Below are 17,272 nucleotides of genomic sequence, written 5' to 3'. Positions count from 1 at the left end.
ATAAATATTAAAAAAAAAAAAAACCCAGATGCTCTGGGTCCACCACTTGAAACAAAAAATAAAAAATTAAAAAAAAAATTAAAAAAGGGCTAGGGAGATGGCTCAGTGGTTAAGCATCCCTGGGTTCAGTACCAAAACAAAACAAAACAAAAAAACAAACACATTGTCCACTACAAAGTTGAACCAAATGTCTGCCAGGTTTTTGTTCAGGGATCTGTCAGCTCCTTGTCCTGCCTGTGCTGACTCTTCCTGCATGACACGAGCCCATGGTATATCTTGGGCAGCAGGACTGGGACATCTTTGGTCCCCCATCAGCTATGGGAGCTGTGCTCTGTGCATCTTCCTTTTTGTAGATTTTCTTCAGAATCTGATAGTTTAGCCAGGGCTTATGCCCTACAGCCACTTAAAAATACATAAAAATTTAAGTGCATTTGTGAATTAGTGAAATAAACCTTTTATTCTAGAAAGGATTTCTGCTAGAAGTCCTTATGGTGTTGTATAACCCAGGACAGTTGCTTGTATATGCAGAGGAGGTGGCAGGGTTGTTTCCTTCTTAGAGGAAAAGGGACAAATATCTGATTCATTTTAGTAACTTCTGTTTGGAGTAGTTCACAATCAGAATTTATTCCTGTGCTGGCTTCTTTTTACTTTCATGCATAGTTAGTTCCCCTAAAACATCTTGAAATCTTCTAGAATAAGGTGTTGGTGGGAGCAGGGTTACCCAGGTTCCCTAGCTGTGGGCATCTTGCACTCTCCTCCTAGACAGAGGCTATGCCCTGTGTTTGTGAGGGCAGATGATGGGCAGTGGAGCAGGGCAATTGAAAAGGGCATATGGGATTGATAAGGGATTCTGGTTTTGTCCTTACCTGAGGATCCTTTAGATACATCCTGGTGAAGACAGCTTAATCCACTTGGAGTAAGCAGCTCATCTGTTCCTGGACTTTGCCCTCTTTACAAAAGCCTTGGAAGAGTTTGGGTGTCTTGGAAGTTCAGACTGGGAGTTTGTTTCTGGAAACCCAAGTTCTGACCTATTAAGGTCTTTCTGTATTCAGCCAGGTGCAGAGGCTGCATTCAGCAAATAGGAAGGAGAGGGGGTCAGCGGTTGTGGGCAGGGAAGCTAGAGGGTATGGATAGGGAGGCTTTAATCACTGCAGTGGCCCCACATCCCCACCTGTGGTTGGCCATCCTTCAGATTCCCTGGCCAGCTGCCATTTGTCTTTATGCTATGCTGTGGACCTCACATGACTGCCTTGGTCTCGTTATTATTCTAGCATGGGCAGGACTGCCTGCCTAGGGACAGAAATGGTTGCCTTCAAATGGATTTCCCAGCATTACCAAAGTATGCCCATCCTCCCACCCAGCATAGCTCTATCTGTCTTAATAGGGTTTGCTTTGGTCTTTCAGTATGGGCCTGTTCCTTTATGGATTGATGCTTACTGAAAAATGGCCCCTTGTAAGTTGTACCATTGGAGCCCCACCAACAGTCCTGCATGTTCCCTCAGATCCTTGTTAATGCCATGCATTTCATTCTTTTTTTTTTTTTTCCTGTTTGCCAACTTGATATGCTATTGTGGTGTTTTTGTTTTGTTTTGTTTTGCTTTTTGTTTGTTTTGGGAGGGAGGTACTGAACTCAGGGGCAATTAACCACTGAGTCACATCACTAGCCCTATTTTTTGTATTTTTTTTTTAGAGATAGGGTCTCACTGAGTTGCTTTGTGCCTCAGTTTTGCTAAGGCTGGCTTTTGAACTTGTGATCCACCTGCCTCAGCCTCCAGAGCTGCTGGGATTCCAGGTGTGCACCACTGTGCCCGACACTTTTTTTTTTTTAGAGCTTTATAGTAGTTGGGTTTATCCTGACAAACTCATACAGCGTGAAATTCAGTTTCAGTTCATGATCCCCCCCACCTTTTCCCTCCAGTCCTCCCTCTTTCCCATTCTCCTTCCTGTACGCTACTAAACTTCCTTTTGGTCTAAACTATTGTGTTTTAATTTGGGGCTGTGGTTGTGGCTCAGCAGTAGAGTGCTCACCTAGCAGTTCGAGGCCCTGGGTTCAATCCTCAGCACCACATAAAAAAAATAAATAAAACAAAGGTATTGTGTCCACTACAACTAAAAAATAAATATTAAAAAAACTATTGTGTTTTAATTTACATTTCTTGGGTTCATTACATGGTTGAGTGGACTCTTTTGTTTTTGACTCTTGGTTTGGTTTTCTTTCCTCTTGGGCCTCCTTGGTGTCCTTGAATAGTATCTTTCAGGGTCCTGGCAGGACACAAATGCAGCCAAGAAGTCTTTTCAGAAAACCATTTACTGAAAGGACCATTTATATGACTGAAGGACGAACTAAGCTGGGTTCCTACAGAGAAGCTGTGGGCCTTCCTCAGCCTGGCCGCATAGGGTGGGAGGGATGGCTTAGAACTGGTTTGCAAGCAGGACAGGTGGTAGCAACTGCAGTGAGTGGACCAGACCTGCCAGTTCCTTGTGTATAGGCAGCTGGGCCAGCTGTGGTGCTGCTTTGTCTGTCTGTACTGTGACTGATGAGTCCCCATGGTCCTAAAACCCTGGGGTCTCTGATGATGAATGGGTCCAGAGGGCCTGTGTACCAACCCTGTGACTATGGATGAACCTCAAGTAATCTAGAACTGAAGGTAGCCAAATGTGGAGAGTTTCTGGAATGGAGGCTTTCAGTCTTACTGGCCTTGGAGCCCCTGTATGCCTGAGCTGTTGGTGACTGAGAAGAGGGTGGTCTCTGGCCTGCAGCCGTTTGTTGTGGCTATTGTGCATTGGTGTATGTTTAGGTGCTGCACGTCCAACAGTGAACACAACAGACAGGGCCCGTTCTCATGCTGCCCTGCTGCAGTGACAGGATGATGAGTGTGCGTCATGAATGCTTTTTACAGTCATACATCATGTCAGGTGGGAGTTGCCAGGGAGGATTGCGCAGTGTTCTGGGGTCCTGCAGGCATTTTTGGGTGGGGCTTAAAGAGTCTGGCTCCTGAGAGAGCTCAGTTTGCTCCAGGTGACCCTCACTGAGCTGACAGCAAGCTCCTCTGCTGTGTTTGTACTATGATATCTTGGGGAATGCACCAGCTGTGTAGTTGTTGGTGGGCAGGGGATTACAGCTCCAGATATAATCTTTTCTTTCTCTCTCCTCAGCCAGGGCCAACTCATTTGTAGGAACAGCGCAGTATGTTTCTCCAGAGCTGCTCACAGAGAAGTCGGCTTGTAAGAGGTAATCTGCTTTTATCTAATCAGGTTTCTCTTCTCTCTATGTTAGCTACTAGGTTTCTTCATGAGAAATTAATATTTGAAAGAGGAACTTTGGCCTTTATATAGTATAAAGTCAAGCATACTTTGAAAAAAATCTTATAACATTTTGCTTTTCTTTGATACACATGTATGCTCCTTTATCATTATATTTCATATTTCAGGGTTAGTTGTTGATCTTTGGTTAGTTATTTGCTCTTGTTCATTTAGGAAACTGCTCAGTGGCAAAGTACTGTTGCTGTGCTACAAGGCTGTGGCAGCTGTGCACTGTTTAGTGTCACAGAGTCTGCAGAGGTGGGCAGAGGCCCAGGAGGCATGGGGAGTGGAGGTTTGTAGCTAGGAACAACCAGTCCTGGTACAGGCACAGTGGTCACAGCAGTGAGGGTTTTTGCAGGATGCAGCTGGGCCTTGGTGAGTGCTCTCAGTCATGAATACTAGAAGAGCTTTCGCTGGTCCAGGAATGGGTTCTGTTTGTAAGAGTGTAGGAGGATCAGTCTGCAGAGCAGTTGAGCAGCAGCTGATGGCCTGGAATAGGGAAGAGTTGAAGTGCTGTCTTGGAAGACTGAGAGAGGTAGCACTAGATTCTGTGCTCAGGTTTGGAGAGCAGTTCTAGGCAACAGATCCGTGGAATGAAGGTGTAGCTGGGCTCTCCCCTCCCTGGACCAGTCAAGCTCTGCTTTAGTGTCTGATTTGGCTCAGCTACTGGGTCCATTGTCACACAGTCTCCTACGGACAGTCAGTGTCCTACTCTGATAGGTAACAAGGGGCTGCCCCTATGAGAATGAATGAGTGATTCTGATCAAGCCCCTCGCTTTCTAAGCTTAGAAGCTTTGAAAACTCAAGGGTAGTGCCGTGGCACACACATAATGGCTGCATTGAAGGTGCTCTGAAAAATTAAACTTGAGCATCTCAGTTGTAATGGGCTTCTCTATTTTGGTTTTTCTCATTCAGTCATGAGATTTTGAATTCTGAACAAGGGCCAGACAGAGCTGCCCAGTGGGACTGATTCTGCCCCCGGGGACATTTGGCCATGTCTGAAGACAGTTTGGGTTGTCAAAACAGGGGTGTAGAGTGCTTTTGACCTGTAATAGGTGAAGGCCAGGGATGCTGCTCAGCCTCTTATAGTGCAGAGGATGCGTCAGCCAGGGTGCACAGTGTGAGGTGGTAGGCGTGGCCTCCTGACTTCCAAGTGTGTTATATCATTGTCTGAGAATTGGCTTTCCTTGCTATCAGTTCTGCTCTGGGTGGCAAGCTTGTCAGCACTGATGGGTGCAAGCACCTAGACCACTCTGCGTGAAGAAGGGACATACATGCATGTTTGTGTGTGTAGCTCATTTTCCCTGTATGGGGATAGACAAGAAATGACTGGGGCATGGAACAGGGTTTTAAGGGAGACATCACTGTGTATTTCTTTTGCTTTTAACTTTCTAAATCTTGGGATATTCTTTTACCTGTTAAATCTCAATTCTCTGTGTATTTTAATGAAATTGACAGTTGTATTAAAATAGATTGGTTGGGAATTATAATCTAGAGTGTATATATTATTACATTAATATGAGCTGATGTCCATTAATATTACTATCATTGTTGTGTTATATAATTATACTGTTATATAAATTTATGTTACGTACTATATTTAAGTTTTGGGTGTTTTTTTTTTTGTTTTTTTTTTTTTTTTGTTTTTTGTTTTTTTGGTATTAGGCATTGAACCCAGGAGCACTTTATTACAAAGCTACACCCCCCAATCCTTTTTTATTTTTTAATTTATTTTTAAATATTTTTTAGTGGTTGACAGACCTTTATTTTATTTATTTATATGTAGTCCTAAGAATTGAACCCAGTGCCACACACATGCTAGGCAAGTGCTCTACCACTGAGCTACAATCCCAGCCCTTCATTCTTTTATTTTGAGACCAGGTCTTGTAAGGTGCTGACCCTCTTGCTATATTGCTGAGGTTGGCCTTGAACTTGGGATCCTCCTGCCTCAGCCTCTCAGCCACTGGGATTATAGGTGTGCATCACCATGCCCGGCCTGTATTTGTTTTTATAGGTGTTAACATCTGGGACAGTGGGACAAATGGGTTAAAAATAATTGAGAATTCTTTTCATATTTGAAAGGAGATTCCTAGCCATGTACAATGGTGCATGCCTATAATCCCAGAAACTCAGGAGGCTGAAGCAAGAATATTACAAGTTTGAGGCCAGTCTCAGCAATTTAGTGAGATCCTGTCTTGTAATAAAAAGTAGAAAGCACTGGGGATGTAGCTCAATGGTAGAGCACCCTGGGTTCAATTGCCAATACCAATAAAGGGGGAAGGTCCTACTAATTGTTAAAAATTCTCAGAAAATGATTCTCCAGCTGAGTGTGGTGGCACTTTCCTATCATCCCAGCTACTCAAGAAGCTGAGGTAGGGAGATTGTAAGTTTGAGACCAATCAAGACAAATTAGTGAGACCCTGTCTCAAAGTAGAAAGTTTAGGGTTAGGGTTAGTAGCTCAGTGTTAGAGCACTTGCCTTGCATGTGGGAGGCCCTGGGTTCAAGCCACAGTATTGCAAAAAGAAAAGGAAAAAAAAAAAAGAAGAAGAAGAAGTCGTCTCCAAGCCCACTTGCAGATAATAACTTGGTATATTTTTCGTGTCTACATTAAATGTGTTTATGTAGTTTGATACAAATGGAGTCATTGCATAGTCAAATCCTGATTCTCATGATTCTGTGATGAACAGTTCCCATGTCATTAAGATTGTCTGCCAGCCTCTTTACTAGTTGTGTAATTTTCTGTTGCATGAGTTTATCATAGTTCATCAAACTGTCCCTTTGTTGCTGGATGCTTGAGGTGGTGCTGGTGTCTGCTATGTGCTGCTGGGCCTCCTCTGGATATGAGGAAGGTACCAGGGCTCTGATTCAGGGGGGTGCCCTGTCATTCATCTGGTGGGAAAGACAAAGCCACAGTGAACATTTAAAGACTTCTTGGTATATAACGCTTTCCACAACCATTATACTGGGTCCCCCCTTTTATTATTTTGTATGGAGGGGTGCTGGGGATCGAACTCTGGGGTGCTCTGTCACTAAGCTACATCCACAGTCCTTTTAACATTTTTTAAAATTTTCAAAAAGGGTCTTGATAAGTTGCCCAGGCTGGCCTTGAACTTGCCATCCTCTTGCTTCAGCCTCCTGTGCAGCTAGGATTACAGGCATGCACCACGTCTACTGGTTCCCTTCTATTATTGTATAAAAAAGACATATAAATTTCTAAAATACAAGCTCATGATAAAACATTGAAATAGGTAAAGAAAGAGGAAAAAAAGAAAAAGAAAACAGAACAAAAAGCAAAACATTGAGATAATTCACAGAGGAGGAAGAAGCTGCCCCAGAGCCCCTTTTGTATGAATTCCCACAATCCAGAGAGGACTCAGAGAGGCTACAGGTTTGACTGCCCTGCCCCTCTGTTTGGACACTGAAGGGCATGTGCTTGACGCCCTGGTTTTTCTTATGTCCCTATCTATTTTAACTAAATACTAAAGAAGACCAAGTGTAAACTAGTTACTGAGTTTAATGTAAATTAATATTTTAAATGCTCTTTATCCTGTTAGGACTCAACATTTCTAATTTTTAAAACCAACCTAAGTGTCCTGGCCTGCTGTGCTGGTGATGCTGGGGTGAGAACAGAGCCTTCACCCAGGCTTGGTCACTCTGGCTGGCCTACTGTCTAGAGCAGTGGTTTTCACCCATGTCCTATGATGTCATCTTTCAGAATGCCAGGCCACTGTCAGCAGCCTGTGAGCCCTGTGCATACCCAGTCTTGCGGGGAGCTGGGAATGGAAGGCAGGACTTGGAATAAATACTGTAAAGTCATCACAGTACACTGAGAGTGGGTGGGAGAGCCAGACAGACTTGGAATGCTGTGAGGGCAGATGAACAGCAGTCTTAAGATCTTTGACAGCTGGGGACATTCTGGAAACAATTTAGAGACATTTAGAACTATGTTGTTTTCCCTTGAAAATGGGTAATCCAAATGTTTATAAAGGAAGGGCAGGGCTTTTTACAGCAGAGTACGAGAAAGGAAGGGCAGAGCCTCCTTTATGAGTATCCTGTGGATGAGCCTCTTGACCCTGTGGCATGCGACATTCACACCTGTTCTGATGTGAGCTCAAATGGGTTAGTCTCATGTGTACCACCTGCAGTGGTGAGGGCAGCTCCTTCAGCCTGCTCCTCGGCACTGAAAGGAGTTTGCTTCTGTCAGACTGTTCCTGGCACATCCCTGGAAGCCATGTGACCATCCATCTTCACTCTCTCACTGCTGCAGCCTGATTGCAGTAGCCTGGCATGGTGTGACGTTGGCAGTGAACTCTGCTGTCTCTTAGAGTGGATGGAGAAATTGTTAACCCCTGGTGGAGGTGGCAAAGCTTCAAGGGCAGCTGAACCCAGCTGGTGGCACTTGCTAGCCTTTGGGCCCATGTCCCTGGGGAAGCTCCCCAGAAGGGCAGTTCATATCTCACACATACCTGGTCCCAAGAGACAAGAGTACCTTGGAGGCCGAAACTGGTGTGACATGGAAGAAGTGGAAAGTGAACTGTGCTCATCATTTAAATTATACCAATGCCATTTTTCTTTGTCTTCTCCCTACCTTAAAGTTCAGATCTTTGGGCTCTTGGATGCATAATATACCAGCTTGTGGCAGGACTCCCACCATTCCGAGCCGGGTAAGGAGACTCCCAGGCTTCTGAACCCATCACAGTAACACCCAATTGCCTGACAGAGTGGAAGGGGTGCAGTAACAGGGGCCATACCCAGCTGGGAAGGGATTTCCACCATGACTTATAAGTACACAGGGCTTGGTGGCTTGTGGGTGGTCTGTTGAGATAAGGGCAACCCTGAATCATTCTAGGAAAGGTCATTCAGCACTGGAGGTGTGAACAAAAATCCTGCCCCAATGACTGCTTTTTTTCCCCCCAACAGAAATGAATATCTTATATTTCAGAAGATCATTAAGTTGGAATATGACTTCCCAGAAAAATTCTTCCCTAAGGCAAGAGACCTTGTGGAAAAACTCTTGGTAAGTATTCTGAATGTTCTCTTGGTGGGGGATCCCATTACACTACCACCCACTGCATCCCCTGACCCTGTAATCCTGTGTCATTGGAAAGATACATCCAGAGTTGATGGATTCTAAATAGAGTTGTGTCTTTATCTCATCTCATTATAAGCCCCCTTCAATTTCCAAATGTCTGATCCCTGACTTTAATAAGACAGGAAATTACTGTTATCATTTTGAATGTGCTCAGTATCACATAGCATTTTAAGTTACTGCTCTTAGAGCAACTAGAGTTATTATGGTGGCAGATGGTTGTAAATCCTACTTAAGTGTCATCTGCTGATGTCAACTTTAGAGTAAACTACATGAAGATTTTGAAGATAAACCCAGGTAATGAAACAGAGATACAGATTTAATTAGGAAAGGTAAATCAATTATATTCCAGAAACTGAAAGTGACCTGGCCCTGGTTGCTTTGGACTCTGAGCTTCCTCCCTCTCTTGATTTTAGGGGAGCAGGATCAGCTCTTCTTTGCTGTCTGCTCTGTCTTCTTTCCTAGCACCCCTTGAGATCCCGGGGGCACATCCCCTCCCTAGTGGGGAGTTCATGTTGCAGCCCTTTGAGAGGCACAGGACACTGGTCATATCTGTCGGCACTTGTTATCCAGGCCGATTGCTGTTATTAGAGCCAATTGGGTCATTTTTTTTTTCTTATTTTAAGACTTTTAACTGCAAACTTGGAAAAGGTACTTTGCTGCTGCCCACTGTGTTTTGAAATGGAGATTCATTTTCACCTGTGGGAGTCTTTGGGCAGAGCCCCTCAAGTGAGGCAGGAACCCAGAGAGGCCTCAACCACCCCTACAGCCCCACAGAAGGAGTGGGCAGGCCTGGAGGTGGACCGTGTTGCCTCTGCTCTTTCTAGGAGTGACTGAGAATCAGAAAGAATTGCTAAAAAAAAAAAAAAAAATTGGTCAAAAATTACATTTGGACTCAGGCAGTAACTTGTCTTGACTATCATTTAAGGTTTTAGATGCCACAAAGCGATTAGGCTGTGAAGAGATGGAAGGGTACGAACCTCTCAAAGCTCATCCATTCTTTGAGTCCATCACATGGGAGAATCTGCACCAGCAGACGCCTCCGAAGCTCACAGCTTACTTGCCAGCCATGTCAGAGGACGACGAGGACTGCTATGGCAATGTAAGCTGACCCCTGTTGGGATAGCCTGAGCAGAGAAGAGTTGTGCTTGTCATGCTATGTGAACATGGTTCCTCTGTGCACTCAGGGTCCGTTCCCACATGCTATAGGACACTGATTTGTGTGATTAGTGGCTGAAGTATGAGCCAGTGTTGTAAACCTATCGGTGGTAAAATGCCATGAGGCCTGGGTGGGCTAATTCCTTTCTTTCATATCTTCAGCTGTGAAAAGTCTGGGGAATTTTCCCTCAGGAGTGAGACTGGAACCCAGCTCTGGGTTGGGAAGCAGTGCCCTGGAGGCATCCCTGAGCTCCTGGCACTGGGTCTCCTGGTGGCTCATTATTGTAGTGCCATTATAATTGTGTCTAAGATGTTCAGGAATATTGCTTATCTTTCCAAAAAAAGCATAGAGTGCTGCTCTTTGAACTCGCAGGAATGTACATGGAGGGTGGACTCTGGTCACTGCAGCTTTTTTTTTTTTTTTTTTTTTAGAGAGAGTGAGAGAGGAGAGAGAGAGAATTTTAATATTTATTTTTTAGTTCTCGGTGGACACAACATCTTTGTTGGTATGTGGTGCTGAGGATCGAACCCGGGCCGCACGCATGCCAGGCGAGCGCGCTACCGCTTGAGCCACTTCCCCAGCCCAGGTCACTGCAGCTTGATGCTCAGCAGGAACTGGAGCCAGTTATGAGGGTACAACACCTGGCTCTATGAACATCTTTGTCACTGGTTTTGAAGCTCCTTGTCTCCCAAGGCTTAACCACACACATCGGATCTTAAGTACACTTATTCTTAAAACTTTTTATCCTGGAAAATGGGAAACATGCAAAAAAGGGCAGAAAGGTATAAGGAGCTATGGTATGCCCACCTCCAGCCTTCAGTCTTTTTTATCCAAGCTCCTCTTATCATCTTCCATTGTTACCCCCCAACATTTAAGTATGATTTAAAAATTCACTATCTCCTAGGTGTGGTGGCACATGTCTGTAATCCCAGCTACTCTGGAGGCTGAGGCAGGAGGACGACAAGTTCAAGGCTAGTTTGAGGAACTTAGAGAGATTCCATCTCAAAAAATAAAAAGGGCTGGGGGATATAGCTCAGTGGTAAAACACCCCTGGGTTCAACCTTTAGTATCACCACACAAAAATAAATAAATAAATAAAAATTAGTATTATAAAAGTTTATTATCATTGACAGTTCATTTTTCTGGTTTGATTCTATCATCATGGCTTATTCTAACCAGTTAGAATAAGTTCATAGAGTTCCACTTCAGTTGACTGAGGAGTTCTAGCTCATGTCTAAAAGTCTTCCAAAGCTAAATTATAATCACTACTGGTTTCATCTCGTAGAGATCACGTGTTGCCAGTACTGTGGCTTGATCCCAAGAGTGCTATACCACTGAGCTACATCTACCCAGTTCTTTTAATTTTTGAGATAGGGTCTCCCTAACTTGCTGAGGATCCCACTAAGTTGCTGAGACTGGCCTCGAACTTGTGATCCTCCTGCCTCTGCCTTCCAAGTCACTGGGATTACAGGGTGTGTGCCACCTTGCCTGGCAACACATCAAGGGTTCCCTATGTCCCCTTCCTGTAAAGCACATCCACCCTTTTGTCCTAAAATACCCTTTGTACCCAGGCTTTAGCAAGACTCAAGAGCATCTATGTATCTGCTTCCCACAGCCATCAATAGCCTCCACTGTATAAGCTCCAGAAACCTCAGCCCCAGGAGTTCAGAGTCTCTTACCTGCTTCCCTACATGCTGGCCAGATGCTGCCCCCTAGGGTCAGGGTCAGCAGGAGCTTTCCCAGCTGAGCCTGTCATACCTTTAGAAGTCTCACTTGGGACTGGTAGGCAATTTTCAGCCCATGGGCTCTGTGCCCCTTTCCTGTTATTCCTAGGGACCAGCCACACTCTGAAGGAATCATATAGGCTCTTGTGTCTCTTGTCTCAATACCCAGGAGCTTCTCTTCATGCAGGGTGTGATGAGCATCATGCATGAGTGCACTTCACACCCTGAGTATCTCTGAAGATCTGTATCTGTGATGCTGTAGATACTGAATTTTTGATCACAAGCTTTGGCTGCCACTATAAACTCTAGCTCTGAGCGTCATAAGCCTCTTTTTTTTTTAGGTGACCACTGCTTAGCTGTCCCACTAAGTCCTTGGGAAGCACCTGGGTGAGAGCTCCCCATGCCAAAGCTCACCTTTGGACAACTAGTGAGCCTAGGAAAAGGCTTGGCAGAGGGAGTGTTGGCATAGGGAAGTCCACTCTGGAGATGCTCTCTCCCTGTGGATAGAACTCCTTCACCTAAGAGTCCAGTGACCACTCTGGAGTCGGTACTAGGACGGCAGGCATACTGATCCCCTGCAGCCTGCTGATGGTGACATTTTTTGCTGGTCTCTGTAACATTGGAGTGAACCTAGCCAAGGCTGGGCTCTTGTGAAGAAGGATCCACATGGGTCAGCAGAGTTGGATGTTCCATGGTGCCCATTGGCAGCACCTTACTCCCACCCAGGAATCCCCTTTCCCATGTGTCCTGCCTGGGACTCACCTTGGCCCTGGCCCTGGCCCTGGCCCTAAGCTGGGCTACTGAGAAGAGGCGTGGAGACTAGCATAGTGCTTCTGGAGCTGGCCATGGGATAATGTGTGGGAGCTCCAAAGCAAGAATGACCCAGTGTGTTGTGGTCATGTCATCTCTGAGACACAGGAGAGTCAGTGCTACATTGGTACTAAATTCAGTTTTTGCCAGCAGCATCCTAGGGCCAGTTTCTGAGCCTTGGTTTCTCTGTCAGAAATGGAGAAAATGGTAGTAGCCACTTTGCTGGCTCCAAAGGCTCTTATGCCGCCCAGATGGGGGATTTGTGGTTATCTCTGTAAACTTCATGCATAGGCATCCTTGAGTTAGGGAGTTCTTAAGAAACCGAGACTGTACCAGACTACATGAATTCTGGAGACAGCAAGGAGAGGCTGTGACTGCTGCAGGGCTGTGTGAGCAGGTGCTTTCAGGAAAGTCCACTGGGTAGCATGTGAGGAGGCTGGGTGTAGGGCCTGCAGAGGGCAGGAGGTATCCTCTGTGGGGTAGAAGGCAGGAGTCAGGTGTGGGGCCTAAAGCTGGGGTGGCTTCAGGAGTAAGCTGATGCACAGCTCTGCCCATGTGGATCATTTGTGAATAGCTGTGTTCTGTCAATACTGGTTTATATGTTTCTTAGAATAACGGATAACTTTGTTTATACCAAGTTAATTACTCTTCACTGAGATAAAAAGAATACGTTTTTTTTTTTTTAATTGAAGACATGGTGAGTCAAATCAAAATATGTAGTACCGACTCAAGAACACAGGGCCAAAAGAGGAGTACGCCTGGGTATTAAGTTCTTTGCCCGGAGGGTGCAGCCTCTGGTCTCTTTCTCTTGTGGGTCCAAGAGGCCTTAGGTTGCTGCTGCCCTTTTGCTGGGCTGGATGAGGGTCCCAGATCTCGATCTCCCTGGTAATAAAAGGCTGAGGCATACACAGCTTCTCTTTCTGTCCCTTGCTCCTATTGGAAGAGAAATCCTGGAGGTTTGGTCCTGCCTTGGCTAGATGGCCAAATGGCCAGTGAAGGAGAATTGGATCTGTACATGCTTTCCAGAAGGGATCAATGGACTACCTGCCTTTGTGGTGTGTCTAAGCTCACCAGATATGAGAGGGTCATAGAGGTGGGCTGTGTGTGTGTGTGTATGTGTCTTTGTCTTTGACCCTAGAGGAAAATTAAGGCATCTTTCTCTTTTGTTCTTCTTCCCCACAGTATGACAATCTCCTGAGCCAGTTTGGCTGCATGCAGGTGTCCTCATCTTCCTCCTCCCACTCCCTGTCTACGGCAGATGCGGGCCTGCCCCACAGGTCAGGCAGCAACATAGAGCAGTACATCCACGATTTGGACACTAACTCTTTTGAACTGGACTTACAGTTTTCTGAAGATGAGAAGAGGTTATTATTGGAGAAGCAAGCTGGTGGAAATCCTTGGTAAGAAGTATAGTATAGTGGCTGAGCCAGTGGCGCATGCCTATAATCCTAGAGACTTGGGAGGCTGAGGCAGGAGGATTGCAAGTTCAAGGCAGCCTCAGCAACTTATTAAGACCCTAAGCAACTTAGTGAGACACTGCTTCAAAATTTAAAAAAAGGGGGGGGCTGGGGGTAAAGCACCTCATTAAATCCTCGTTTCCCCTCTACCTCTAAAAAAAGAAATACAGGTATAACCAACACTAGAAATGCAATGAGCCCAGAGAGTGGCTGGCAGGGCTGGAAGGAGATCTTGCCTGGTACCACCTCCCCATGCCTGAAGCATGCTGTAGAGTCAGTTATTAAGTGGGTTGGGACCCTCAGAGCCTTGGTTCTAGTGGGCAAGGCTGGAGACAGTTCCCTTGCTCTGCCAGGCATTTGGATGGCCCAGGTGTAGGTGTGGAGATGCTGCCCATAGGGAGACATTGGGGTGTTTCTAAGGTCCTGATTTTTATTTGTATTGAAGCAGACGTTTTCCATGTTCATTGGCCATTGTGGTTTTTCTTTTTTTCTTTTTCTTTTTCTTTCTTTCTTTTTTTTTAAATTTTTTTGAGGTGCTTTGTATCCTCTGCTTTTTCTTGTATATTTTGCATATTTTTAAAATTGATTTTTAAGAGCCATAATGAAAGATATTCTCTGTTGTATACTTAGCCAACATTTTTCTACAGTTTATCTCTTTAGTCTATCCATGCTGTTGTTTTGTATAGAAGTTGCAAATTCTCACAAAGTCCATCCTGTCCATGTTTTTATTGTTTTCTAACATAGTCTCTTGAAAAGGGCCTCAGTATTTTTACCTGTATTTTCTTCAAGTGTTTTTATGCTTTTTTTTTTTTTTTTTGGTGCTGGGGATCGAACCCACAGTCTTGTGCATGCAAGGCAAGTACTCTACCAACTGAGCTATAACCCCAGCCTCAAGTGTTTTTATGCTTTTACCTTTCATGTAGGCAGACACACCCAAGGTGGTGGCATCTCTTGGGAAGGCATGTTGAGGTGGGGTGAAAATAGAAGATAGGAAGGGGAGAGTTGAAGCTTTGGCAAAGAAGGAGAGAGGATGCATGGGACTGGGGATTTGTGAGGAGAGAGGAGATGAGCCCTCAGAAGCTTCCCCAATGAGATGCAGAGGGAAAAGCTGCACGTAGCTAAGAATGGGATATTGTACCATCAGAAATAATCTCTGGAAAAAGAGTATAAATGTTGACTCCCCAGAAATAACCTACAATTCTAGGGAGTCTAAGTTTGTCCTTTAACTCACTTTTTCCTTAAGTGGTATTGCTAGGGATAGGAGCAAAGAATGTTTGATGAAAACAGCTTGAGCAGTGCTGGACACAGCTCTGAACAAGTGTGTGTGCTGGGCTGTGTGGTGGCTTATTGGGCTCTTACATGTTGGGCCTCCAGCCAACCTGCTCTTCACTGGCTCCTCTCCAGGTGTGTGTGCATCTTGGCTCCTCTGATGACCCCTAAAAGGTCTGTATCTCTGCCCAGGGGCAGGGTCACCCTAGGTGATTCAGTGGCAGGCTGGACAGGGGAGCTTGCATCCTCCTGCTTGTGTCCTTTGGATTTAGGGTTCTCTTTCCTTTTCCTCCAGATTTCAGGCTCATTGTGAAAGGTGATGACTACAGAGAGCTTGGAGGATCTTGCATTTGACAGTGGTCAATCCTTCAAGCATCTTGTTCTTGTGAACAGTGAGACTGGGGAGTCCCTAAGCTCAAGGCCGGGACTTGGGTGTATGATGCTATTAAAATTATTCATTCTTATTCTCTGGTAGTGTGCAGTAGAGTTTTTTTTAGTGGCTCCATGCTGTAGGGTGGACATTATTTTGACAATTAATGGAATGTGTATTGTTATTTCTAGAATTTTCTGAAGTTAGTAGGTTTATGGTTTAAATATGTGTATTTTTGGAGATTAATAGGTTCTCAATATTTCCACTGAACCCTTACTAGCAATCTTCAGTTATACCTGCTATAATCTTTGTAATTTTATATCATTCAATAAATCACTTTGAAATCCTGATGTTTTCCTTGAGCCTACATGGAAGCACAAGAAGAAGTAAGTATACTTCATTGACTTGTTTTGTACTATTATTAACAAATTTATCAAGAGATTTTGTAAATTGTACTAAAACCTACTTCAGATATTAATGTTTTTCTCCAGAAGTAAAATGTGTATTTTTCATATGTGAGTACGAGCTATTGGCTTAACAGAGGAGAAGCCTGCCTTCTCAACTGCTGCAGCATTGCTCAAGTCTAAAGATGCTGAAAAGAAGCCTAGCTTAATTTTATTTTGGTCTCATTAAGTTGCCCCGGCTGTCCTCAAACTTTGGCTCCTCCTGTCTCAGCCTCCCACTCCTGGCATGTGCCACCATACCTGGCAGCCATGGCTTTTAAAAATACTGGAAGGACCTCATAGAACCAGAGGTGGTACTCCATTGTGTTAGGGTTACCTTCACCAGCTGCAACAGGAAGTCCCTGGAGAAGGTGCATGCTGACTTGAGAGGTCAAAGGAAAAGGATCCTTCAAAGTGAAAGGAGCAGGGCTGTGGATATGGCTCAACTAGTAGCGCGCTTGCCTGGCATGCGTGCGGCCCGGGTTTGATCCTCAGCACCACATACAAACAAGGATGTTGTGTCCGCTGAAAACTAAAAAATAAATATTAAAAAAAAGTTCTCTCTCTCTCTCTCTCTGTCTCTCTCTCTCTCTCTTTAAAAAAACAAAAACAAAGTGAAAGGAGCCATTCGGAAACCTACTAAGACCCTGAGATCATCTAGAAAGTGCCTTATGGTGAAGGTTCTTAGACACAGAGTGGTTTACAAAAGAGAATCCACAGCAACACACTGACTTTCCAGCCCTTCCCAGAATGTTAAGCAAGTTCCTTCTGTCAACTTCAAGCCAGGAACCAAGTTGTCATCACCATTGCAGATGCCTAAATCAATTATTTTAATAAATTGATTATCAGTTATTAAAAAAGAAGGAGAAAGGGCTGGGGATGTACCTCAGTGATAGAGCACTTGCTTAGCACGAACAAGACCCTGGATTCAATTGCAACTTCTTCAAACAAAAGAAACTGACATGCCAGAGAGCTTTATATGTGGCAGGAAGAATCTACACCAGTGAAACTAGGCAAAATTGTAAATACAAAACAAAAATGGGATAAAAGCTAGCTTTCCTTTGACTTTATAGATCTTAATGCTTTGCTTTTTTTCCTGTCTGAACAGAACTTTGCACAATATTATAGTTCTGAATATAAATTAATAAATATATAAATTAATTACAACTTTTTTGGGGGGAGGGTGATGGGGATTGAACTGGGGACCTTGTACATACTGGGCAAGTGCCCTATCACTGGCTATCTCCCTAGCCCTGCAACATCTTTTTGAGACCAACAGTTCAGAGTTTTAAAGATAGAGAAATTTTTAAAGGGAATATTTTCTACTTAAAAGGAACATTTTAAATGTATATGTGCTGAGCTCTTTAATAGCTAAGCACTTTTGCAGTGTCCCAGACTAGAAATTAAAAAGCCTTTGAAGCACACAGAAAAGTTGGGCTGAGGATACAGAGGCTACACAGTCCCTGGGAGACAGAGGCTCCTGGCTGCAACTGTGCTTCCTGCATGGAAGCCAACACTGCCATTGTCCACAAGACAGTGGAAATGCACCATAGAAGAGGGAATTCATATCCCTGCTTTCTCCTGTAAGGCAAGTTGTGAATGAATGTGCACACAGGACAGGACTTGTTGCTTTGCTTGTATTCATCT

General features: G+C 44.5%; 1 protein-coding gene across 3 annotated transcripts in view; it reads left to right on the top strand.

The window, feature by feature from the left end:
• The window catches only part of PDPK1 (3-phosphoinositide dependent protein kinase 1), a 72,282-nt gene that overhangs the window by 42,603 nt on the left and 12,407 nt on the right, over positions 1 to 17,272 (top strand). The window contains exons 7-13 of one of the 3 annotated variants that reach the window (XM_081297149.1): positions 3,157 to 3,232; positions 7,900 to 7,968; positions 8,225 to 8,321; positions 9,322 to 9,495; positions 13,269 to 13,486; positions 14,948 to 14,986; positions 15,108 to 15,279. In XM_081297149.1, the coding sequence (XP_081153275.1) occupies positions 3,157 to 3,232; positions 7,900 to 7,968; positions 8,225 to 8,321; positions 9,322 to 9,495; positions 13,269 to 13,486; positions 14,948 to 14,986; positions 15,108 to 15,132 (698 nt within the window). In that variant the 3' untranslated portion in view covers positions 15,133 to 15,279. Of the gene's footprint in view, positions 1 to 3,156; positions 3,233 to 7,899; positions 7,969 to 8,224; positions 8,322 to 9,321; positions 9,496 to 13,268; positions 13,487 to 14,947; positions 14,987 to 15,107; positions 15,280 to 17,272 lie in introns of those variants that run through there. The other 2 variants (XM_081297150.1, XM_081297148.1) reach the window with 2 other exon arrangements.

This window comes from Spermophilus citellus (assembly GCF_964194105.1).
Source record: "Spermophilus citellus genome assembly, chromosome: 6".
In the NCBI taxonomy this organism is placed as follows: Eukaryota; Metazoa; Chordata; class Mammalia; order Rodentia; family Sciuridae; genus Spermophilus; species Spermophilus citellus.
This window is presented reverse-complemented; position numbering and strand designations above follow the sequence as displayed.